The sequence below is a fragment of the Vipera ursinii genome (assembly GCF_947247035.1).
Source record: "Vipera ursinii genome assembly, chromosome: 9".
NCBI lineage: Eukaryota > Metazoa > Chordata > Lepidosauria > Squamata > Viperidae > Vipera > Vipera ursinii.
Window position 1 is genome coordinate 3632460 of NC_139523.1, and position 25171 is coordinate 3657630.

A 25171-nucleotide genomic window follows, 5' to 3' on the forward strand; every position below is an offset into this window, starting at 1 on the left:
CCGACGGGAGTTCCGGGCCCCGCATCCCTCGCAGTCCAGCGCTCCCAACAACCCCGCGAGACAGCCCGGCCCCGACAACCCCCGGCCCCGCCCGCCGCGTCTCTCCCGCCGAGACCTTCCCCCGACGGGCCCGGAGGAGGGGCAGGGGCGGCGGCGGAGACTCCACCCGGCGAGCCTATAAGAGGCGCCCGCGCGCGGACGGGGAACACTTCGGCCCCATGGAGGCGCCCGGTAAGCGGCGGGGCGGCCCGGAGGTAGCGGGGTTTCCCTCCGCGCGAGTCGGCAGGGCGCTGGTCTCAGAGCCCCCCTCCGGTCCCGGCGCGGCCGCCGCTGACCGCCCCGCCGCGTGTCGGGCAAGCGCCGCGCCCTCCCCGGCTCCCTGCCGGGCCTGCTGGCGAAGCGCCGCTCTCGGGCGGGCGGGCGGCCGGTTCCCCTTTTCGGAGGGCGGGAGGGAGGAGCTCGGGACGGCCCGACCCGCGGCGCGCGTGGCTCCCCAGCCGGGCCGCCGTGCTAGTCGTGCGCTTGCCTCGACAGGCCGGCGCTGAGCCAGGAGCGGCGCCCGAGGAGCAGCCATGGACCTGGACCGACGGCCGTCCAGCGCCCTGCGCTTCTCCGGCTGGAGCGAGCCCCCGCTGCCCTTCGAAGAGTCGCCGGAAAGCGGCTACCTGAGCCTGCGCGGCTGCAGCCTGGAGGGCGGCGGAGACCCCGGCGGGGCCGAGCCGGGCCCGTGGAGCCCCCCGGAGCGCGGCCGGGCGGAGAGGCGGCGGAAGGTGGAGTTCTTCCGCAAGCTGGGCTACTCCTCGCAGGAGGTGCTGGCCGCCCTGCAGAAGCACGGCCCGGAGGCCGACACCAACACCGTCCTCGGGGAGCTGGTCAAGCACGGGCCGGCCCCGGGCGAGAGGGAGCCGGCGCAGGCGGCGGCGGAGGGGCCCGAGGCGCCGCCGGCCCCGAGGGCGCGGCCCGCCCCCGGCAGCTCCCCAGCCCAGCCGGCGCCTCCGGAAGAGCAGGAGGGCGATCACCTGCGCCCGATCGTGATCGACGGGAGCAACGTGGCCATGAGGTACGTCTGGGCGGGCTCCTCTCCGCCTCGGGGAAGTCGGGCGCCCTGGCCGGCTAGGCTGCGGGACTGGCCCCTTCCCCAGTGGCCAGGTCTGGTTCTCTGGACTGGGGCAGTTGCAATCTCGGGGGCCGGGATTGACGGCCAAATCGGGTTCAAGCAAAGGCCCCGTCGCCCCCCTCCCCTGGATCCTTTGCCCAGGGGAGGAGGGAGCTCTGGCCTTGAGCGGGGAAATCCTCCGGAATGGCTGCTTCCAGGCACACACACACAAACAATGGAGATGGGCCTGGCAGAAGGTAGACCTGCCTTTGGCTTCCTCCGTCCTTAACCCTACAGCTGGCCAGGAGTAATTTTATCTTCTTGGGAATTTAATAATGGTCGATTGCTGGATTTTGATAATACTATAAAGCTGGACTATGCGGCTGGACTAGAAGACCTCCAAGGTCCCTTCCAGCTCTGATTACTCTACTCTACTCTACTCTACTCTACTCTACTCTACTCTATTCCATTCTATATTTCTATTCTATTCTATTCTATTCTATTCTATTCTATTCTATTCTATTCTATTCTATTCTATTCTAATGTGATTAGATGAGATCTGACAGGTGTATCCTTGTCTTTGTTGCATGTGAGGGGGGGGTCTGCTCGGGACCCCCGCATTTCCCTCTGTCTCTGAAGCAGGAAGGCTTTTGCCAGGAAGGGGGGGGCACCTGGCTGGCAAGCAGACTTGTGGCGGGAGCAGCTGTGTTCTTCTGCTGCGTTGGCTCTGTCAGGCACGCATTCTTCCTTATCTAAACAGGAAGGAACCCAGCGCAGGTTAAAGGCGCATGTGACGCACCAGCGCCTGGGGAAGCATTTCTCTCTTCCTCCAGAGGTGCCTCCCCCCTCCCCCCCCCATCAGAGTTGCCTCAGCCTGGAGGAGGAAAGCTCTGGGCACAACCGGTTGTGGCACGCTGGATGCTTGCTCCTGCCAGAATCGGAAAGAAGGGCTGAGGGCCCAGGATGAGGACAGGATGAAGCTCCTCCACCTGTCCTGGGGGGGGAGGGGGGGCAGCCTATGAAGGGAACCCATGGGGGAAACATTATAGTTTTTAGGTGAAAGGTCTGCTTCCTACAACTTCTCCATCTCACAGTATTCTAAACAAGGTTGGAAATACAGGTAGTCCTTGACTTACGACCACAATTGAGCCCCATTTTTTTTTTTTTGCTAAGTGAGACAGTTTTCAAGTGAGCGTTGCCCCGTTTTACAACCTTTCTTGCCACAGTTGTTAAGTGAACCACTGCAGTTTTCAAGTTAGTGTTAAGTGAATGCGGCTTCCCCATCGACTTCGCTTCTCGGGAGGCCCCAAAAGGTGATCGTGTGACCCTGGGAAGCTGCGACCGTGATAAATACATGCGGGTTGGCAAACGTCCGAATGTTGATGCTGGATGGACATAAGTGTGAAAAATGATCGCAAGTCACTTTTTTCAGTGCTGTTGTATCTTTGAATGGTCGCTAAACGGACTGGTGTAAGTCGAGGACTACCTGTGCATGAGAGGGCAAGGATCCAAGAACGTTTAGCCTGAGCAATGGCTGTTTAAGTGGGGGATTCGCACTTGGGGAGGCTGGGAGATGCCATTCCTGGTCCCCTTTCCCTAGCCCAGGGGTCGGCAACCTCGGCTCTTTTATGACTCGTGGACTTCAACTCCCAGAATTCCTGAGCCAGCATAGCTGGCTCAGGAATTCTGGGAGTTGAAGTCCACGAGTCATAAAAGAGCCGAGGTTGCCGACCCCTGACCTAGCCCCATCATCTGGGTTAACCACTGAACCTGCAACGTTCCCGGCCAGCATCCTTCCATCACCCACTAACCCCATGATGCTGGCAGTGGTGGGGCTGCAAAAATCTGGACTGCTGCCAGATGGCAGGAAAAAGACAAAGCGAGCCCTAATTCTGCTCTTGGCAGCCCAGGCCTGGTAGCCTGCACCGTGGGGAGAGGCCAGCCAGCAAGGATGGATTTCTGCCATTTCCTTGCTGTGTTTTAAGATAAGCCAAATTGCTCTCCGGCTGTAAATGCCGGCCAGAGGGCAATTTCTGCTGAAAGGGAGGGGGGACCAGTGGGGGTGCTGAGCGGTGCCCAGAGCAGCAGAGACGGGAGTTTCTGAGCAATCTCTTTTCGAGGGAAAAAAACAAAAAACAAAGGGGAATTTTTACAGACTGCTTCCTGCATGAGTGGAGTGACAAACTCTTCCTCACCCATTCACCCTTGCTTGGATAATACTGGAGGCAGGTTTATGCAAATCTCGGAGGGGGTGTGTGTGGAGCAGAATTGTCCCCGACTTCCTTCTACGGGAATTTCTCGTGTCTGTTGCCACATCAGATGAACTACTTGGACCCTTTTCAGTTGAGAATGGGGAAACGTTGGAGGAGATCCGTCCTTGGTATTCCTTGCTCATCCTGCGTTGCGCTTCAGCGGTGCCTCTTCCTCCCCACCCCCACCCCGACCTTTCAGGGTGCCTGGATTGCTAGGGAGCTTTGTGGAGGGAGGCACGTTTCAGAAAAAGTAGTAACAGGAGCTGTAGTCTTCCTGACTTCATCGCTGCTTGGAGAGTGCTTTTCCTAGGAACGGACCGAGGAAGTAATAGAATAACAGAGTTGGAAGAGATCATAACAGCTTTCCAAAAAACTAATAGGGTAACCCACCCACCCCATCTCAGTAAGAGTTTATTGCAAAAGGCCAGGCACCTTCCATGTCCCAGCAGATAATAACGTTGGAATAAAGGGACCTGGAGCACGCCCACCCTATCTGACATAGTGAGGTGGGAGATCCGCTCTGTCTGGGAGAGGTGACGACTGTCATGACTGTCACGTGGGAGCCAGGGCAATTCACACACGAGTGATGCCATGTGGGCAAACTGGGCAGGGCCCAGAACTGTGCATGGCTCTGCATCCCGGAGCAGCTGCAGCTTCTGAGTGATGTTGAAAGGCAGCCCCGTGTGAAGTGCAAACCGCAAGTGACTGCTGGCAAAAACTGGCAGTCTTGCTCAGGGGTTTTGTGCAGGAAGTCGGAGCATTGTGTTGTGTGAGAAAGAGGGTGATGGGCGTGTGAAGGGAAAGGGGCTCTTCGTTTGGAGGAAGCTGCAAGGAGTTTTGAATGTGACCGTGGTGAGCCTTCGGCCGGGCCTCCGAGATCCGTCACGGGGACTGGAGATGTGCAAGGTTTGGCCTCGCCACAGCAGCTGCTTTAACGGGAAGGGAGCCACTCCGCCCATGCTCAGAGACAGCCCTCCCGGTTCCCTGGTTTAAATGGACTTGCAGAGCTGGCTCTGTGTGAATCAAGATAGCCCTGAGGCTTTAGTTGAAAAAAAGAAAACGTCCCTTCCTGGTAGTACAACTGAGGGCCAGCCTTCCACCTTGAGGGGGGAGGAGGGTCAGGGAAAAGTTCCCCAGTGCCAGGCCTAGTTCTTGTGCCAGCTCCACCAGTTGGCAGCCCTTCTTTCTGCTGTTCATAGCTTTCTTTGCTCTACTGCTTTCGCCGTCTTATTAATGCCAACACTGAACATTAACTCCTCTGTTTCCGGATGAGGGATTTGAGTAAGGAGAGCAGTGGGGGTGGGGGGGTGGGACCTGCTGCAGCCAGGCCCAACCCTGTCAAACATCATAACAAGCTGCTTGTATCTTCCGGTATCTTCTCTCATTTCAGAACAGCTCTTAATTTTTTAAATTGCAGTGTCATTGTTTTCAGTCGTCAAGGACATAGGAATGCGAGTTGTTGATGAGGAGGGCCATTTATGTTTGGCTGCGGAAAGTAAAACTGCACAAATGCCAAGGGCCTGCAGTGTCACGCTGAATGGGTAGAAGCCTTGGAGTGTCTAGAGGAGCTTTGGAGTTCCCTTCTCTTTGGCAGAGAGGGACAAGGCGTCTCTCTGGCCAAAGAGGGTCTTTGGGTAGTCGTGGAGAATTCGGAGGTTCCTGAGGGTGAGTCTTCAGCCCTTTTCCCAAGTATTTAGCACAGGTGCTGAGAAATGCAGCTGTATTTGCTCGGAGGAAAGGTCAGTTTCATTGCCCAACACGATACCGTCTCTTGGAGTAAGTGACACGATGCAAAAGTGGGTGAGAAATAGGAGAAGGAGGGCAATTAAAAGCAGGGGATAAAGAGAAACGAGGAAGGAAATCAAACTCCTCCATGTCAGCACCATCTGCTGATACTTTTCCATTTCTTTCCAGTTTGCCAGTAGGCCCTTGGCGTGTTCCCTTCTTCGCCTCAAACTTCTCCTTCTCTTTCTTAAGAATCTCGCCAGTCTCACTATCCAACAACTGCTTTCCTTTTTTCTCAGGATCCTGGCTCTTTCTTCAAACCTTGGTTTTCAAGTTCCGTCTTTCTCCATTCTTCCAACAAGCACATTGTAATAAGGCCACCGAATTTCTACTCGCATTTTTACCTCTCTAGCTGCAAATAGTTCAGGCTCCCAGCCTAGAAAAATATACCTCCAAAGCCACCACAGGGACACCTTGCACGTTTTCTGCGTGGAAAGTCCTCTGCCACTGCTGAGCCGCTTCCCTTGATTCTCAGCCACGCTCTGTTGTTCTTAGTGCATTCCATAGGCAGGCCCTGCCTCCATATTCCCCTAAAACATCCCATAATGCAAGCCTATTCGTGACAGTATGCTGCTGTGAATCATAAATAATAAGCTCCTTATATTCACATATTTCTCAGGGACCAGCTAAAAGGCAAACGGGTGCTTCCTAGCAAAAATTTACAATGGGTGCTGCCCCCCCCCACCGGTACCCTGGCCCCCCCCCAGCATCTGGCAGGAGCCCCAAGGAGAGGGGACTAATCCTTCTGGCACCAAGAGGAGATCTTGGCACCTGGGAAGAGAGGAGGGAAGCTGCAGAAGAAAGGCAGTGGGGGGGAAGGAGGTGGGCGCCTCCCAAGCATCTTGCAGACAGGCTCAGGGAGGGAGGGGAGGGTCAGCCGAACAGCCCCTCCAGGCTGAAGAGGAGGGAGGAGCGCAGAAGAGGCAGGTAGAGGTGAGAGCTGCCTCTCTGTGCACGAGCCAGGCCACAGTAGTTCTCAAGAACACAGTGTTTTTCATCCGCTTGAGACATTTGAATTAGGAACGCCTAGACCAGGGGTAGGCAACCTTGGCTCTTTTATGACTCGTGGACTTTAACTCCCAGAATTCCTGAGCCAGCACAGCTGGCTCAGGAATTCTGGGAATTGAAGTCCACGAGTCATAAAAGAGCCAAGGTTGCCCACTCCTGGCCTAGACTAGTGAAGAGGAGGGGGGACACGTAGCCGTCTTCCAGTATCTCAGGGGCTGCCACACAGAAGAGGGAGTCAAGCTATTCTCCAAAGCCCCTGAAGGCAGGACAAGAAGCAACGGATGGAAAGTGATCAAGGGGAGATTTAACTTAGAACCAAGGAGAAATTGTAAGGACAATTAATTGGTGGAACAGCTTGCCTGGAGGCTTTCCAAAAGAGACTGGACAGCCGTTTGTCCGAAATGGGCTAGGGTCTCCTGCTTGAGCAGAGGGTTGGACTAGAAGGCCTCCAAGGCCCCTTCCTATCGGTTACTTGTGTTATTCTGTGACGATCGGAGTCAATTTTCTGGCATTGCTGAGTTTGGGCCCAGCTCTCTCTCCATCTCTCTCCACTGGCTGGCTGGTGAATAGCAGAAGGGCAGGGAAGCGTGACAAGTCGAAAGCTTTGGAAGCGTCTCCTCACCTGGGGCTGCTCTCTTCCACGCCAGCCAGCACACGAGGCCAAGCAGGGGAAGCCTCTGAACCCGCAGCTCTCTTCTGTTTGCAGTCATGGGGACAAAGACGCCTTCTCCTGCCGAGGCATCCTGCTGGCTGTGACCTGGTTTCTGGATCGAGGACACAAAGATGTCACGGTCTTCGTCCCATCTTGGAGAAAAGAGCAGCCACGCTCTGATGTCGCCATTACAGGTAGCAAGGCGGCCTCAAGCAGATGCCCCTCCTGCATTGACGGGGGCTAGTGGGGGGCCCCCTGTGCTTCTCCCTCAGGATGGGGAGGGACACTTGACTGGGATGGAACATGCCCCGTCTTATCCCTCTGGTGGGACTTTTGCTTCTTAGTGGCTTTAAGAGGCCGCTCCCCTAATTTTGCTGCTGGCCGAAGCACCAGGAAGGCTGTGGGAGCTATCCAGATAGGCAGCCGTCTTTCCGGAAATCTATCTAGAATCTCCTGAACACTTGACAGGTGTGCTACCAGATAGCAGCTTCTAATGGCAAAAATTATGTTTACACTTTAAAAAAAATATAGCATTTTTAGAAGATCGATTTGCATTCTTGACCTTCTAAAGCAGGGGTCTCCAACCGTGGCAACTTTTAAGACTTGTGAACTTCAACTCCCAGAATTCCTTGGCCAGCTGTTCTGGGAGTTGAAGTCCACAAGTCTTAAAAGTTGCCAAGGTTGGAGACCCCTGCTCTAAAGCATGATCTCGTTTAGACGCTTAAATTAAAGGCAAAGCTGTGGGAGGCAGCGCCGAGGAAGGAATATGGAGGAAGAGGAGGAGGGGGTTTCTAGGCAAACAAGAAAGAACAGCATAAAGGAAGGAAATGATTCGGGAGACCCCTCATTGAGATCAGCCAAGGGCCTCTTCCTGCCAAGGGGGTATCTGGAGCAGCCCAAGCTTGGTTCACCTGATCTTTCCTCTGTAAGAAGCCTGAACTTCACCACCTCTTCCTGCAGATCAGCACATCCTCCATGACCTCGAGAAGAAGAACATTCTCGTCTTTACTCCTTCCCGGCGAGTGGCGGGCAAGCGGGTGGTCTGCTACGATGACCGCTTCATTGTGAAGCTGGCCTGGGAGTCGGACGGCATCGTGGTTTCCAACGACGTCTACCGGGATCTGCAGGCAGAACGGCCGGAGTGGAAGAAATTCATTGAAGACCGCTTGCTGATGTATTCCTTTGTCAACGACAAGTAAGTCCTTGGCCTTGGGGAAGGTTGGAGGCTGGCCGTGAGGCTGACCAGGGTTCTGGGACGTGAAGTTCCTGGCTAGGAAACGCCCTTCTAATTCGCAGCCCGACTGCTGCTTCAGCTTGACCCCATGCCCAGCAGAGTCTTGAATCTCTGCCCACCAGGTTGCTCACGCCTAGCCAGCCTTTCGGGAGGCGGCGGAGTTGCTGGGACTCCCAGCATTATGGCACACACTGTTGCCCTGGCAAAGGGGGAAGGGCTAGGCCTGGCCTCGGGATTTGTAGCTCTCGATGGACACGGTTCCTCTGCTTCCCAGGTTCATGCCTCCCGATGACCCCCTGGGGCGCCACGGACCCAGCCTGGATAATTTCCTGCGGAAGACGCCAGCAGTGCCCGAGCACAAGAAGCAGCAGTGCCCATACGGTGAGGACGCTCTCCCCTGCTCAGGACAGAGCAACTTGAAGGGACTGGGGTGGTGGACGGCTGTCACGTGGCTCGCCTTTCTCTTTGCAGGCAAGAAGTGCACCTATGGAATCAAGTGCAAGTTCTACCACCCTGAGCGGCCGCAGCAACTGCAGCGCTCCGTTGCCGATGAGCTCCGGGCCAACGCCAGGCTCTCCCCCACCAGGGCTGTGCCAACCGGCAAGGAGGAGAGAAGGACCTGGAGGCCCCCCCATGGGGAGTTCTGGGGCTCTGCGCCCGCAGAGTGTGAGAAAGCCCCCCTGCAGAAGGCCTTGGCTGAGAAGACGAGCGCTGCCCATCACGTTAGGCATGGCGATGTGCCCCCCTTCTTCCTCAGTGCCCACGGCCTCCCAGCCCAGAAGAGCCACAGTTACAGGAGTTCAGATCAGTACCAGCTGCCCTCCAGGGACTCCCTCGCCCACCTCTCTCAGGATCGCCTCGACTCGGGCATCGGCTCCCTTGAGGGCCAGCTCTCTGAAATGTGGCCCAGCCCCTCGGCTAGTCCTGCCAAGGGGGGCCAGCAAGAGCTGCTTGGGGGGAGCAGCGGCAGGGGGCAGGCACCTGCCTATCGGGTCCCTCCTGGCCCGGAATGCAGGAGGTACGGCCAGTACCTGCCTCAGAGCTTCCTGCCCTCCCCATCTGGACAGGTTGCTCCTCACTCTTTCTCTGGCTACGATGGGGGCACCAGTGCTTCTCTGGGCCCTGGGCGCGAGTACTGGTCCGAGCCGTACCATCCAGGGCCTGCAGTGCGCCAAGAGCTGCCGAGGGCTCCCTGCCTGGCCTACGAGGACTCCTCACGCCACTGGGCCACCCAGGACAGTTTTGCAGAAGAGCGTGCCAAAGTGCACGTCAAGCTTTGTGGGATCTTCCATCCTCACCTGGTGGACACTGTCATGAGCCGCTTCCCACACCTCTTGGACCCTCAGCAGCTGGCTGTTGAAATCCTCACATACAAGAGCCAACACCCTGGGGTGTGACACGGCCGGAGGAGGGAAGCCCAACTGGGGGGGGTTGGAAGGGGGGGTACAAAGTGTCCTTTTCTGCCTACGGTTTAGATCATCATCCAGCAGCCATTCACGGAGGGCAGGCACCAGGCTTGTTGGTGGCTCAGGTGGGAAGAAATCAAGCAATCCAAGAAAGCGCCCCAGGAGCCGTAAAGCTCAGCCGTGTTCTCATGCTGCACCAAAGCTGGCTGGCTGGTTTGTGCCAGGCAGAGTGCAGGCAGCGGTTCAGAAGGGGCACTCGACCTTGTTCTTTGCTCCTGGCAGCGGCTGCTCAGAAGACGTTGATGTGGAGAGGAACATGGAGCAAGTCCCAAGCTTGCTTTCTGCCTATGGCACAGCCAGAATTGGAGCAGGCCAGAGAAGAAGGTGTTCATGCCGTATAGCCATAGCCGTTCCCCAAATGGCTGCCGGGGGATGTGGCCGGTCACAAAAGACGGAGGAAAAAGTCCCCGGCCCTGCAGGGTGTACTGCGGTGGGGAGTGAACCAAATCCGCCTTGCATCCTATCCGCTCTGCTTCCAGGTGGCCGGGAAACGCTTCCTCCTCCAGCCCAGGGCAGACGGCAGCCCAGAGGAGTGTAATGGTGGTCTCTCCTCATTGCCTGGGGGGGAGGGGGGGACAATATTTGGATCCATTACTCAGGTTTGGGATATTGTTCTCTCCACCCCAAGAGCTTAATGCTTGTGGAAAAGAAGCGGGCAAGGATAATGACTACTCGGGAGAGTAGGAGGGGGATTCTGCAAGGGCTTCCTGGCCCCGTCTGCTGCTGTGGTTGTCCCAGTGGTCTTCTTTCCCTTGGTTTGCGATGCATAACATTTGCTTCAAGCCAAAATTCAGCTTCGTTTCAGTTCCTCAAAAAGTTCTGTGTTACTCTTCCAGAGTTAAGATTTGAAAATATTTTACCTAAGGCCTCCATGTTATTTCCTCTCTTCTGGGACCAGCCGTGAGGCGTTTGGCATCCCTCCTCCTCCTCCTCCTCCAGTGCTGATGTTGGCAGGCATCTTAGCAATGTTAGGGTTATAAACAAGAGTTTGTATCTCAAGCTCAGATGTCACAGAGGCCGAGACTAAACGCATAATGCATTAATGTGAAACCTGGAGGGTCTCCAGAACAGGGACTTGCTTGAATTGACTGTTGGGATTTTGGGGAACCTCTTCAGTGCCGGCTGTTTGGGGCAGCTTGCTTGCCTGCTGACAAGACAACTCCACCACTTTCTGGGTGGCTGTAGAGGCCCACCGGAAACTCGGGGAAAGGCCGTGCTCAGCTTATCCTTTTCTATCGGCTCCGTCTTGAGGATTGCTAAGTCCAGTACGGACAGTTACAGATCCTTCGGTAATGAATTTGCAGCGATTGTTCCTGGCCCTTTTCAGAATAAGTGGTTCACTTGCAGGCCAGGATCAGTTGATCGGTTGATGCACATTGCATCGGTCTCTCAAGTGGTTCTTCGGTTGACGCCAAAGTCGTCCCGGGGGCTTCTGCCTGGGGGAGAAGCAGGGCATGAGCCCCTCTGGGCAATGCCACCGTGCCCTGCTGCTCTCCCTGCCAAGCGCCCTGGAGATCGGTCAGCCACGCCAGCACCGTGTGCTGCGGAGGCCACGTGGCCAAAGAAACCCTGCGTAGCTGGTTGGTTATGATCCATCGCAGAAATGTGGTGTTTCGCATTAGTAAGCAAAATGCTTTTTTTTTTAGTAATCATTTATAATCTTAACAACTTTGCACACTTGTAAATTACAAGAGTCGTAGTTTTTAATGAAATGCTTTCCTGAGCTGAGGCTGCTTTGGTGATGGTTGGTCTCGCTTTATTCTGCCCTAGGCAGAGTTGCAGGCAAGTAAAAAAATAAACCAACCTTGAACCTTGGAATGGCTACCCTCTCTTTTCTTCGACCCTACAAGTCTCTTTCCAAAACAACTTGTGCTTAAATAAAAGCCTTGGCTGCTCAAACTGCTCTTGGCTCTTGTCCTTGAGCTGCCACAGACCACCTCAAAGCCGAAGGATGGGGCACATCTCCTGCAGGTGACAAGGGCCCTCTGCCCTGCCCCAGAGGCTTTGGAAGGCGGACACGGGATGCCAGGAAGGCCCCAGGGACGTTTCTCCCTTCCAGGGCAGTTGAGCTGGGGTCAAACCCATCGCCGGGCAACTGAGGGGCATCTGGAGGAGGGAGCTGGGAAGAGCTGCTTTAGGACCTGAAGCTTCCAACACGGCCGCCCTAAGGTGGGAACCAACAATCCAGCAATTCACACGTGACTTGGCTGCACGTGGAAGGGAAAAAAGCAGAGGATGAAGAGGCTTAAGAGTGGCGATGCACGGAAGTAAGCGGCTCCCATGGGGATTGCGCAAGAGTGGGATAGAGCAGCGTTTCCCAACCTTAGGAACTTGAAGATGCGTGGACTTCAACTCCCAGAATTCCCCAGCCAGCTGGCTGGGGAATTCTGGGAGTTGAAGTCCACGCATCTTCAAGTTCCTAAGGTTGGAAAACGCTGGGATAGAGGCCTTGGGGGGGGTGTCGAGGTCCTGGGTCTCCTGAGAGAAGACGCTGGACCGGCGACCCCACTGCGCTGGCCAGAGGGCTTCAAAGGGAGGGAGCGGAGTTCGAGAGACCCAGCTGGCAAGAGAGCGGCGGGGCCTCCGGCTTCCTTGGCTGCTGAATCCCGGGGCGGCGGCCAGGCCTGGGCCGGTTCGCACGTGGCTGCGCCCACTGGAAAGACCCGGGGCTTTCCCCGAGCGCCAGGCGCTTCCTGCCAGCCGGCAGGGGCGGGGAGGGGGGCTCTAAGTGGGGAGGGGCCGCTGCTCTGCTCAGCCAGAAGCCCAGACAGACCCACGGCCGGGGGGGGGGGGGGGAGGCAACTGCTGGATCTTTTCCTCGCAGTTCATGAGTGGGGGCTCTCCAGAAGCCCCTTGCTGGCTCCCCAAACATTCAGCCAGGGGGTAACCCTGATCCCAGGACAGGCTAGGGTGGGAGTGCCTGGCCTTAGGACACCCCCCTCCAGCCCTTTTTATCTTTGGGCCCTTTGAAGGCCGGCGGCCCCTTCAGGCCGGAGTTTCGACGGCCTCCGGCCACGCAGCCAAACAGCGATGCGAGACGGAGGTCAGAAGGGGTGAACTTCCTTCCTCTGCCGGGCCAGCCGACTCCAGGAGAAAACTTGGAAAGTCCCCACCTCTGGACCCAGACTCGACACGCAGGACTTTCGGGAAATGGTGGAGCAACTCCTTAGGCAGAGGGAGGGAAGCCCTTGGAATCCATTCCACAAGGAAAAGGCCGCCAGTTGCATCTGAGCGTTATTCACCAAGGAAGGAAGGAAGGAAGGAAGGAATTGGGAGATGGTATGGGATAGATGGAAAGAGAGGAAGGAAGGAAGGAAGGAAGGAAGGAAGGAAGGAAGGAAGGAAGGAAGGAAGGAAGGAAGGAAGGAAGGAATATATTGGGAGATGGTATGGGAGAGATGGAAAGAGAGGAAGGAAGGAAGGAAGGAATTGGGAGATGGTATGGGAGAGATAGAAAGAGAGGAAGGAAGGAAGGAAGGAAGGAATTGGGAGATGGTATGGGAGAGATAGAAAGAGAGGAAGGAAGGAAGGAAGGAAGGAAGGAAGGAAGGAAGGAAGGAAGGAAGGAATTAATTGGGAGATGGGAGAGATGGAAAGAGGAAGGAAGGAAGGAAGGAAGGAAGGAAGGAAGGAAGGAAGGAAGGAAGGAAGGAATTGGGAGATGGTATGGGAGAGATGGAAAGAGAGGAAGGAAGGAAGGAAGGAAGGAAGGAAGGAATATATTGGGAGATGGTATGGGAGAGATGGAAAGAGAGGAAGGAAGGAAGGAATTGGGAGATGGTATGGGAGAGATAGAAAGAGGAAGGAAGGAAGGAAGGAAGGAAGGAAGGAAGGAAGGAAGGAAGGAAGGAAGGAAGGAAGGAAGGAAGGAAGGAAGGAATTAATTGGGAGATGGGAGAGATGGAAAGAGGAAGGAAGGAAGGAAGGAAGGAATTGGGAGATGGTATGGGAGAGATGGAAAGAGAGGAAGGAAGGAAGGAAGGAAGGAAGGAAGGAAGGAAGGAAGGAAGGAAGGAATATATTGGGAGATGGTATGGGAGAGATGGAAAGAGAGGAAGGAAGGAAGGAAGGAATTGGGAGATGGTATGGGAGAGATAGAAAGAGAGGAAGGAAGGAAGGAATTGGGAGATGGTATGGGAGAGATGGAAAGAGGAAGGAAGGAAGGAAGGAAGGAAGGAAGGAAGGAAGGAAGGAAGGAAGGAAGGAAGGAAGGAAGGAAGGAAGGCACTGCACCAGAAGAATAGAAAGAAGTGGGGCTTGAGGAGCTGACCAGCCTAAGGGAGCAGCTGCTGCCCAAGGCCCCTTCGGGTGCTCCCGGCAGCTCTTTGGAGGGCAAAAGATGCCAAGCTGCTCTCGCAGGGGAAGCAGCGGACCAACAGCAAGAGCCCCAGCTGTGCTTCTCTGGGCAAACTCGGCGCCTGCGCAGAAAAAAAGCTCCGCTGTCATCAGCACCTCAGCAAGTACAGGCAGCTCTTATGAGGCGTCTGTTTGAATTTGCATTATTATTAATTGAAACTGGCATGCTATCCATCTCCAGACAACTTGGGGCCACTCACATGAAGCAAATTACAACAGGATCAGTACAGTAGAAGGCCAAAGATGGCAAGGGCGTGAAGCAAGGTCTCCTTCTCCCTCACAAAGGCCTGGGGAAGAGCCAGGCCTTTGTGGCAGAGAGGCACCTCATCCTCAGTAGAATAGATCCTGAAAGAAAATGCAAGGGTCCTGGGCAAGGTGGCCCTTACCAGCCACCAATAAAGAACTCTCCAAACTGCACATTTTGGAGAGAAAATTCCAAAGGTGGTAGGAAATGACAAGGAGATTCTGTTACACTTTGAACCATCCCAAAGTAAGAGTAAAGGCTGAGCTCCCAATTTCCTCAGTTGTTCAGAGAAATAGAAACACCAAGAAAAGAAAGATTCGAGCAGCCGCAATTAACTGGCCAACCATTTCATCTATTCCTGCATAAAAATGATCCTGATGCCAAAGGTAGTCAAAATCCGCAGAAAAATAGGGCAGCCCGCTGCTCTCCCACCGTTGGGATACAGAGTTCGGTGGGCTTCTACTGCCCTATTTTGAAGCCCCTTTCCATATCAGCAGAGTGAGGGAATCAAGAACCTGAGACCACCCCCCACCCCAGTTCATGGGGATAGTTTCATGACCAAGTTTGCACCACTGGCAGTCCAGCAAGCCAGCTGCATTCACAACTGGACTAGAAGATCTCCAAGGTCCCTTCTGTCTCTTCTGTACACAATTATCTGAACACTATACTGAGCTGTACATCAAGCAATGCACACAACGCATCGGTTCACAGAACCCAGGCTAAGCTGGCAACAAAACAAACATATGACCGAGTCACAGATATCTTAAGCCTACTCTTATCAATGAGCCAGACTAACCTTGATAATTCTAATTCTTGGTAAGATAAAAATGTCGGATTGACAGCATCACCACCCGATGGATATGAAATTGGTGAATCAACCACACAACTTGTAGTCAATGGAACTACATCTACATGGAGAGAATTATGCAGTGGGATACCCTAAGGCTCAATCTTAGGCCCAGTGCTCCTTAACATCCACATAAATGATCTAGACCAGGGGTCCCCAACCTGTGGGCTGCAGCCCGGTTGTGGGCTGCTGGCCACTGGGCCGTGTGACAGGCTGGCCAGTGCATGCACGTGTGCGTGGAAACCCCCCCCCCCCTTGCTGGCACAGTGGCCACAGGGCACAAAACCAGGACACTGCACGATGCAAAAATGGGCTGCTGCCACCTCAGGACTCAGAAACAGGGCACTGTGCACAAGAATGGGGCAGGGCTAGCGAGTATCGCACTAGCCCTGCCCCATTTGTGTCACGCGCATGTTTGCGGCCCTGTGGGCGCGCACATCCGTGTGCACATGTAAAATGCTTCTCCCTCCCTTTCTCTCCAGTCCGCCAACCAAGAAGTGTTGGTGACCTCAGATCTAGACAAAGGGCTAAAAGTGGAACTCATCAAATTTGTAGACATCAAGCTGCGGGGAAGTTGCCAACACTTTAAAAAATAAGCTCAGGATCCAGAAGGATCTTGACAGATTTGAACACTAGGCCCTATCCAACAAATTCTATTCAGCGGTGAGAAATGTCTTATACTTAGGCAAGAAAAACCAAATGCACAGGTATAGAATAGGTGGCACCTGGCTCAACGGCAGTAACAGCAAGAGGGATCTAGGTGTCCTAGTAGCGAACCTAGAATTGAGAAATTTCCTGATAGAACAATTAATCGATGGAACACCTTGCCTCCAGAGGTTGTGGGTGTTCCATCACTAGAAGTTTTCAAGAAGAGATTGGACAGTCATTTGTCTGAAATGGTATGGGATCTCTTGCTTGAGCAGATGGCTGGACTAGAAGACCTCCAAGGTCTCTCAACTGTTGTTCCAAATTCTAATCTTTAAGAGGGCCCAGTTTCTATCATTTGTTTAGACAGACCCTGTGCTCTCCCCCACGCCCCAAGTCTAACCAGGCTTGTTATTCTGAGGAACATCTTCCCAGAAGTGGAAAGTGGCAGGGATCCCATGCCGATGCCTCCAGGAATCTCTCCCCCCCACAGGGGAAACTCCAGAAAACCCCCAAAAGGCCATTTTTGCCCCAGCCTCCCATGAATCCTGTGGGTGGCTGAGAAGACAAGCAGAGTAAAGGCAGGCTTTGGGATCTGACCCTTTGGCCTGACTTTCTCTGGGAGGCTGAATTCACACCAAACACCCGAGGCCAAGGGACGTTCGTCTGTACCTTTCTGTATTGCAAGCCAAGCCATTGTGGTTTCTTATCCCATTATCCTTTATAATCCAAGGCAACAAAGATGCCTGATATTCCTTCCTCCTATTTTCCCTGCAACAACCCTGTGAGGTGGGTAGGGCTGAGGTTTCAAGGCTAAGGCGGCACTAAAACTCGAATCCCCCAGTTTTTAGCTTGGTGCCCTCACAACTAGACCAGACTATGCTTTAATACTTGTGCATGAGCACAATTTAGGATGTTCCCTAATTTTGGTTTATTCAACCACTCTATAGCCCTCAAGTGAGATATGAGTGCAGCCAGAAAACAAGCTAAAGTGAGTGGAGATTTTGTTTTATTTACAATAAAAGATAATAATAATAATAATAATAATAATAATAATAATAATAATAATAAGAAGAAGAAGAAGAAGAAGAAGAAGAAGAAGAAGAAGAAGTAGAAGAAGAAGTAGAAGTAGAAGTAGAAGTAGTAGTAGTAGTTGGAAGGGACCTTGGAGGTCATCTAGTCCAACACCCTGCTCAGGCAGGAAACCCTATACCATTTCAGACAAATGGCTCTCCAGTCTCTTCTTAAAAACTTCCAGTGTTGGAGCATTCACCACCTCTGGAGGCAGGTTGTTCCACTGGTTAATTGTTCTGTCAGGAAGTTTCTCCTTAGGTTGCTTCTCTGTTTGACTAGTTTCCATCCGTTGCTTCTTGTCCTGCTTTCAGGTGCTTTGGAGAATAGCTTGACTCCCCCTTCTTTGTGGCGGCCCCTGAGATATTGGAACACGGCTATCATGTCACCCCTCACCCTTCTCTTCGTTAAACTACACATACCCAATTCCAGCAACCGTTCCTTGTAAGTTTTAGCCTCCAGTCCCCCAATCATCTTTGTTGCTCTTCTCTGTACCCTTTCTAGAGTCTCGACATCTTTTTTACATCGTGGTGACCAAAACTGGATGCAATATTCCAGGTGTGGCCTTACCAAAGCATTGTAAAGTGGTATTAGTACTTCACTTGATCTTGATTCCATCCCTCTGCAGCCTAGCACTGTGTTGGCTTTTTTGGCAGCTGCAGCACACTGCTGGCTCATATTGAAGTGATTGTCTACTAAGACTCCGAGATCCCTCTCACAGTTACTACTATTGAGCAAGGTACCACCTATACTTGGGACGCGGTGGCTCAGTGGGTTAGGACACTGAGCTTGTCGATCAGAAGGTCGGCAGTTTGGCAGGTCGAATCCCGAGTGCCGCGTAGCAGAGTGAGCGCCTGTTACTCGTCCCAGCTTCTGCCAACCTAGCAGTTCGAAAGCACATAAAAATGCAAGTAGAAGAATAGGGACCACTACGGTGGGAAGGTAACAGCGTTCCGTGCGCCTTTGGCGTCCAGTCATGCCGGCCACATGACCACGGAGACGTCCTCGGACAAGCGCTGGCTCTTCGGCTTTGACACGGAGATGAGCACCGGCCCCTAGAGTCGGAAACGACTAGCACGCATGTGCGGGGGAACCTTTACCTTTACCTTTACCACCTATACTATACCTGTGCATTTGATTTTTCCTGCCTAAATGTAGAACCTTACTTTTTTCACCACTGAATTTCATTTTGTTAGATGGCGCCCAGTGTTCGAGTCTGTCCAGATCCTCCTGTATTTTAAGCCTGTCTTCTGGAGTATTGGCTATTCCTGCCAGCTTGGTGTCATCTGCAAATTTGATGAGTTCCCCATCTATCCCCTCATCCAAATCGTTAATGAAGATATTGAAGAGCACTGGGCCCAGAACAGAGCCCTGAGGCACCCCACTACACACTTCCTTCCATGTAGATGCAGTTCCATTGAGGACCACACGCTGAGTACGGCCTGTCAGCCAGCTACGAATCCATCTGGTGGTGATGCTATCTAACCCACATTTTTCTATCTTATCAAGTAGTAGGTTGTGAACTACTTTATCAAATGCCTTACTGAAGTCCAAGTAAATTATATCTACAGCATTCCTCTGGTCCACTAATTTTGTCACTTTGTCAAAAAATGTAATAAGATTCGTCTGGCATGATCTGTTTTTGACAAACCCATGTTGACTTTTAGTGATGACTTTGTTTGCATCGAGGTGTTCGCTGATTTGTTGTTTGATTATCTTTTCCAGAATCTTCCCAGGTATTGAGGTCATGCTGATAGGTCTGTAGTTTCCTGGATCTATTTTTTTCCCTTTTTTGAAGATGGGAACTACATCAGCTCTCTTCCAGTCCTCTGGTAGTTCCCCAGTGCTCCAGGATCTTTGAAAAATATAGTTCAGTGGTTCTGAGATCACATCTGCCAGTTCCTTTAGAACCTTGGGGTTTAATCCATCTGGTCCTGGTGATTTGAACTCGTCTAGGCTGGACAGGTGCTCACTTACCATTTTCTTGCCTATCGTAACTTGCGTTTCTATTCTGTTTTTTATGGCACTGGTTTTGGTAGGTTGGACTGTTTTTTCCCTTTGTGTAAAGACAGATGCAAAAAACGAGTTAAATAGTTCTGCTTTCTCCCTGTTGCTTGTCACCTTCTTGCCACTTTCCCCCAGTAATGGACCAATCATTTCCTTAACTTTTTTCTTGTTTTTATATGTTGAAAGAAGCATTTTTTGTTATTTTTTACTTTGGTCACAAGCCTTAGTTAATTTTGAGCCTTAGCTTTCCTCACTTCATCTTTGCAGGCACGGGCTATTTGCTGATATTCTGACTTAGTTATGTGCCCCTCTTTCCAATTCTTATACTTGTCCTTTTTATCTTTCAATTTATCAGAGTTCTTTATGCAGCCATGCTGATTTCTTTTGAGAGCTGTTATTTTTCTTCTTTGTTGGTATTGTACTAGACTGGGCCTTTATTATCTCTTTTCAAAATTTCCCAAGCTTCTTGAGTTGTTTTCCCCTTTAGGATTCTCATAATAAGCCCTAATAAGCAGGCATATGCATAGAATGAAGGCTACTGCTAAGCTTGTAAGCCGCCCTGAGTCTTCGGAGAAGGGCGGGATATAAATGGAATTAAAATAAAAAATAAATAAAATCCATGGAATTTTTCCCATGGTCTCTCTAGGTTTATTGAAATTAGCTCTTTTAAAGTCCAAGACTCTAGTTTGGCTGTGTTCTATTGCTTGTGCTTCCAGAATGTTGAATTCCAATATTGCATGATCACTTCCTCCCAAGGTTCCTATGGCTTCGACATTTTCTATCATTTTATCTCTGTTTGTGAGAATTAAATCCAACATGGCTAATCCCCTAGTTCCCTTCTCTACTTTTTGGGAGAGAAAGTTGTCTGCTAGGTTTGTCAGGAATCTGTTTGATCTTCCACTTGGTGCAGAGTTTGTCTCCCAGTTGATATCAGGGTAATGAAAGTCCCCCATTACTATTGTGATGTGCTTCTTACATACCTTAGTTAGCTGACTAGCAAAAAGTTCCTGCTTGCCCCACACATCCACATTTTTCCCTCAAGTTGTTAGCAAGCCTTTCAGAGTAAAATGAAATCACCCTTCCCAGTTTGAAAAATTATCCGGGCTCTGAAGAATAAAAGCATCTAGCAGACAATTTGTCTTAATCTTTAACAAATGGAAAATTAAATAAAATTTATTATTTTTTTAAAAAGAGCCAAATACATAAGACAAAACAATTCATTCAGAAGATGGCAGCAAGTAGAGAGGACTTGACTTCATGGATTTTATGCATGATGAATTGGCAGCAGCTGTTTCGGCCAGCAGTGTCGCTGGTGTGCAGGCTGCTGCAGGAAAGAGCCGCTCTTGTGCTTATTCAGTCTCTTGGAAAGGAAGGAAGGAAGGAAGGAGAAAGGTTCCTGGAAGATTCATCCCGGAGGACCACTAGTAGTCCTGTGGGCACAAGGGCATAGTGAACATCACTGGGGACACCAGCACAAACCGGAGGGGCACCACTTCCCACCCAAAGGAGCTGAGGACTAGCACCACAGGGTGCCTGAAGTAGAGCAGGGCCAACCCTGCTCCAAACTCCCATCACACCCCCTCCAGCCATCCAAAGCAGAGGCTGCAAGAAGGACGCTCTCCTCCCCTTTAAGCAAGCTTCACCTCAACCCTAACCAGAACTGTGCAGTAACTGGGAGATGGGTGGGGAAGAAAAAGAGGAGGGATACTTACAGCTCGTGGTTTTTTGTTCAACTTGAGATCAATCCTGCAATGGGAGGAAGGAAGAAGTGAGTCTTGGCATACGGATGGCTAGAAAGGCATGATCACTTCCTCCCAAGGTTGCTGCTGGGCCACAGCAGCAAAGAGACAAGACTGAGATGAACAGGCCAGGGTAGTATTCCCACCCACCTCCCAATGGCACCGAAAAGCAGATTCCACCCGGCAATCAGAAGAAACACATTAGAGAGTTAGGCAGCATCCAGAGACCCTGGGAGCACGTCATCTGCTGGGTTAGCATGTTAAAGATAGTGGAGGAGGAGGCAGCGGGGGGGGGGAGGGGGGGTAGCCAGAGGATTTAGTGACACCAGTAAGAATCAAAAATGTATTTTCTGCATTTGGGAAACTGCCTTATCTGCAGGCCTCAGAAAGCAAAGCAAAAGAAATCAGTTTTCAGAATTCAGTAGAAGTTTATCTGCTTTTCAAAATGACATAAAGAAGCAAAGAGGGTAGCCAAATGATTTTGTTTTTAGCCAAGGTTATTAAATAAAAAGTTACCTCCATTGTGCTTTTGTCTGTATTTTTAAAAACTTGCCAGCCTAACCTAATATACATACCTACAATTAAACAGATAAACTATGGATTAGAATAGTTCTGAAAGCGCACGTGGGGAAGTTGAAGGAGGGTGGCAAAGGGGGAAAGAGAAGGCTACACACGGACATCATAGAACGAACACTAAGTCAAATCAAGTCAAACTTACTCAAAGTCATAATCAAACATGCCAGACGGGCTGAGGGGCAGCATTCGAAAAGAAGAAAGCAATAGAAATTAATACACTAAGGAATTAAATCAATTAGTTGATTAGCCACCCTAGCGAAATTTAAAAATAAAAAAGCAGGCAACACATCTTTGTAATCTTGAAATATAAACTCCACTCAAGATCACCCCCATTCCCCCAGAAGCCCCCTACCCCAAAATAGCCCTATGACGCTGCAGGGACAAGTATCAGCAACCTTGGAAAGAAAAGCAAGATGGGAACCCCCCCCCCCTTTCAATGCTTGAAAGGAGCAGCAAACAGCTACATCGGTAAAGGATGGGTAAGACCCGCATGCCAGCCTCCCCGCAGGATTCTGGCTGGACTGCAGAATGGAAGAAAACGGAAATGGAAGAGAGCCAGTGCCCAGCCTCGAGAAGGCAGAACACCAGCCTGGGTTGGGGGAAATGCAGGGCCGAGGGCAACAGGCAAGAGAGGGCCTGCTTCCGCTTTCAGGTGTAGCTCTGGGCATCGAGAAGACTCTGCTCAAGTCCAGCCCAAACCACATACATCTCCACGGCTTTCTCCCGGCCTATGAATGGGAAGGTCTGGCATCTTTCAGAACAGAATCTGCAGGGTTGAGCTTTTTGTCTATTAGTACTTCCTGCCTCGAAGAAAGCCAGTATCCAGTTATTTGAAGATTTCCAACTGTCAATAAGGAAAGCCTCACTACACGGAAAGTGTTGTCATCAGACATTTGCAACAAACAAAATACATATAACAACAGTCACAATTCTCCTCTTTCATCCCCTTCTCTACTGTCATTTTCAAGACTACGTGACGGCTCGGACAGAGCAGCTTCATGCATTAGGCAGAGTGGACTGCCTGGGGAGATAGTTCTTCCTTTTAGCAGTAAAATGTCATTTCTGGATTAACCTGCCAACCTAACTAGTTATCTCTTTAAGAGAAGACGGGACGTCTCTTTTGGGGACAGAGTCGCTAGAAAACTGCTGCTGACTTATGGATCTCGCTCGGGGGAGGAGACTCCCTCTGAGGCTTTTCCATCTGAACCCCAAGAGAGTTCCTCAGCCAGATTCAAAGCCCCACGTGGCCACTGAGCTCATGGGGTGAACTCTGACCCTAACGTACCTGGTCTGTGGGGTGACACCGTGAGGAATATTTATTTATTTATTTATTATTTTAATCCCATTTATATCCCGCCCTTCTCCAAAGACTCAGGGCGGCTTACAAGCTTAGCAGTAGCCTTCATTCTATGTATATGCCTGCTTATTAGGGCTTTCACACACACACCCAAGCGGCATTATTACAAAGTCAGCTTAATTGCCCCCAACAATCTGGGTCCTCATTTTACCTACCTCGGAAGGATGGAAGGCTGAGTCAACCTTGAGCCTGGTGGGACTCGAACCTGCACTAATTGCAGGCAGCAGGTGTTACTTAAGGAGGCATTAGCCCACTGCTCCACCAAGGCTCTTTTATTGAACTAGGACCGTTCAAGAGAAAATGTCGGGAAGACGCTTCCTTCTCCGGAAGCTCAGGTGGGCCCAGCCGGAGACCTGGACCAAGACCTGGAGAAAGAAGCTGCTCGGGGTCTCCAGTCCGCCCACCTCACCTGTGCCGGTTTTTATTCTTCCGCTTTTTGTGGCTACTGTGGTGGCCCCCCGAGGCAGAAGAGGCGGCTTTCTGGGGTTTCACCCCCTGAACGGACCCATCCAGCTCTTCCACCTCTTCCTGGCTCGGCTCGTTTTCTTGGTTGTGAAAATCCGGGGAAGTGTCACTCTCGGTGCCGCTGCCGGGCTCGCCTGGAGGGAGAAAGGCGGGAGCCCCGAGCTCGGCGACCCAGAGCCCGGGTGGGGGGGGGTCTTGGGCCAAAGGGGGGGCCGAGGCGAGCCCCAAACTTACGCTTCTCAATCAGCTGGTCCTGAACTCCAGCCAAGGCACTGACCGCCTGGGGGGGCAGAGGAGAGGCAGGGGGGTCAGCAGCGCGCCCCTCGCCACCTTCCCTCCCCCTCCGCCCCACCGGGAGACCCCCCACTTACGGCCGCCGAAGTGACCGAGGACTTGCTGAAGAGCCGCTCGGCTTCCTTGAACTTCCGGTTCCGACGGTCGTTCTTGCTGTTGGAGTTTCTGGGGGGGGGGAGAGAAAGGGGGGAGAGAAAGGTGGGCAGCAGCGGGGCGGGGCAGGGGGGGCTCCCTCCCTCCCCTCTCCTTCCCCCTCTCCTCCCCCCCCCCGGCAGGGGCGGGGCGGGGCAGGGGGGGCTCCCTCCCTCCCTCCCCTCTCCTTCCCCCCCCCGCGCTCACTTCTGGTTGGTCAGGTAGCGGTCCCAGCCGCGGATGATGTTGCCGTACATCTGCGTGTCCTCCAGGTAGCTGCCCTCGAAGGCGTAGATCTGCCGCTCCAGGTTGGCCAGCGTCTCCTGCGCGCGGGGAAGGAAGGAAGGAAGGAAGGAAGGAAGGAAGGAAGGAAGGAAGGAAGGAAGGAAGGAAGGAAGGAAGGAAGGAAGGAAGGAAGGAAGGAAGGAAGGAAGGAAGGCGGGCCGGGCTAGCGGAGGAGGGCGGGGGGGGGTCCTCCGCCCCCCCTTCGGACCCCGCTGCCTCCCCCCCCGTCCCCGCGCGAGGCTCACCGCCAGCTCCTGCTTGCGCTTGACCAGCTCGGCCAGCTCGCGGCGAGTGTCCGGGATCTGCGGCGGGGCGCCGGCCTTGGCGCTCGCCCCGTGCAACGCCGCCATCGCCCGCCCGGCCGCCCGCGCTCAGCAGGCCCAGCGCCACCAGCCCGCCGGAGGAGGAGGAGGAGGAGGAGGAGGCGGCGGCGGCCGGCAGGGGCGGAGCGTGGCGCGGCGCGAGGAGGAGGAGGAGCCGCGGCCTAGCCCGCCCGGAGGCCGCCGCGCCCGGGACCCAAGCAAGGCCGGGCGGGGCGGGAGAAGCGAGGAAGGCAGGCCGCGATGACTGCCGGACGGGCGAGCTGGGTGTAAAGTCTTGGGATTTTTACTTGGACTGATTCAGGCGGCTCTTCAAATTGAAGGGATTTCATTCTGCTTGTGGTTTTAGTATATAAGTTTGACATTGGCACGGGGGGGGTGTGTCGGGGGTGTCGAACGGCCGGCCGGCCGGCCAACGGAGGCTACGCCCGCCCCGGCTCCGGCAACGGGTGACGCGGCCAGTTAGCCGCTATTTTATATAGCAACCGTTTTATATCGATACTTGTATTGTTATTATGTAATCGTTTTGTTTATTCTGTAACCCCTTATTTTGTAGTCAGATGCTTTATGTGTTTTGGAAAAGTAAAAGCCTCATGTTAAAGGGGAGGCTCTAATGGCAGAAAGTGAAGAGGAACTAAAGAGCCTCTTGATGCGAGTGAAGAAGGAGAGTGCAAAAGTTGGGTTGAAACTAAACATTAAGAAAACCAAGATCATGGCATCTGGCCCTCTCAATTCCTGGCAAATAGATGGGGAAGAAATGGAGGCAGTGACAGATTTTATTTTCCTGGGCTCCAAGATCACTGCAGATGGGGACTATAGCCAAGAAATTAAAAGATGCTTGCTCCTGGGGAGGAAAGCCATGGCAAATCTAGACAGCACACTAAAAAGCAGAGACATCACCCTGTCAACAAAAGTGCGTATAGTCAAGGCTATGGTCTTCCCAGTTGCAATGTATGGCAGTGAAAGTTGGACCATAAGAAAGGCTGAGCGCAAAAGAATTGAGGCCTTTGAACTATGGTGCTGGAGAAGACTCCTGCGAGTTCCTTGGACTGCAAGGCGATCAAACCGGTCAGTCCTAGAGGAGATCAACCCTGACTGCTCTTTAGAAGGCCAGATCCTGAAGCGGAAACTCAAACACTTTGGCCACCTAATGAGAAGAAAGGACTCACTGGAGAAGAGCCTCATGCTGGGAAAGATTGAGGGCAAGAGAAGAAGGGGACGACAGAGAATGAGGTGGCTGGATGGAGTCCCTGAAGCAGTAGGCGTGAGCTTAAATGGACTCCAGAAGGACAGAAAGGCCTGGAGGAACATTGTCCATGGGGTCGCGATGGGTCGCACAC

The 25171-nt window shown here is 52.8% G+C and overlaps 2 protein-coding genes across 6 annotated transcripts; one reads left to right on the forward strand and one right to left on the reverse strand.

Annotated features, from left to right (window-relative positions):
• Positions 1-142: 142 nt before the first annotated feature.
• ZC3H12A (zinc finger CCCH-type containing 12A) lies at positions 143-11474 on the forward strand. Its single transcript, XM_083369039.1, has 6 exons — positions 143-231; positions 535-1060; positions 6848-6987; positions 7754-7988; positions 8302-8408; positions 8499-11474. The coding sequence occupies exons 2-6, from the start codon at positions 573-575 to the stop codon at positions 9422-9424; spliced, it is 1896 nt and encodes a 631-aa protein (XP_083225165.1). The 5' UTR covers positions 143-231; positions 535-572; the 3' UTR covers positions 9425-11474.
• Positions 11475-19815: 8341 nt separating this feature from the next.
• MEAF6 (MYST/Esa1 associated factor 6) lies at positions 19816-24588 on the reverse strand. Of its 5 annotated transcripts, none has more exons than XR_014493241.1 (9): positions 23757-24583; positions 23434-23549; positions 23172-23259; positions 23035-23080; positions 22745-22934; positions 21121-21150; positions 20919-20977; positions 20376-20409; positions 19816-20023 (listed from the first exon to the last, which is right to left on the reverse strand). XR_014493241.1 is itself a non-coding variant. In XM_083369047.1 (8 exons), the coding sequence occupies exons 1-8, from the start codon at positions 23859-23861 to the stop codon at positions 19928-19930; spliced, it is 705 nt and encodes a 234-aa protein (XP_083225173.1). In that variant the 5' UTR covers positions 23862-24588; the 3' UTR covers positions 19816-19927. The 5 variants fall into 5 exon arrangements, 3 of the variants coding, with proteins under 3 accessions (XP_083225173.1, XP_083225174.1, XP_083225175.1); XR_014493242.1 differs by having other exon boundaries at positions 19816-20093; XM_083369047.1 differs by lacking the exon at positions 20919-20977 and having other exon boundaries at positions 23757-24588.
• Positions 24589-25171: the final 583 nt, after the last annotated feature.

Excerpts from the sequence above, each read along its gene's own strand:
- ZC3H12A (XM_083369039.1), top strand. The coding sequence starts at position 573 with ATGGACCTGGACCGACGGCCGTCCAGCGCCCTGCGCTTCTCCGGCTGG. Across the intron at positions 6,988-7,753 it reads CTCTGATGTCGCCATTACAG|ATCAGCACATCCTCCATGAC; the intron begins GTAGCAAGGCGG and ends CTCTTCCTGCAG. Across the intron at positions 8,409-8,498 it reads GAAGCAGCAGTGCCCATACG|GCAAGAAGTGCACCTATGGA; the intron begins GTGAGGACGCTC and ends TTCTCTTTGCAG.
- MEAF6 (XM_083369047.1), bottom strand. The coding sequence starts at position 23,861 with ATGGCGGCGTTGCACGGGGCGAGCGCCAAGGCCGGCGCCCCGCCGCAG. Across the intron at positions 23,260-23,433 it reads CGCTACCTGACCAACCAGAA|AAACTCCAACAGCAAGAACG; the intron begins GTGAGCGCGGGG and ends CCCCCCCCCCAG. Across the intron at positions 20,024-20,375 it reads TGAACAAAAAACCACGAGCT|AGACTGAATAAGCACAAGAG; the intron begins GTAAGTATCCCT and ends TTCCTTTCCAAG.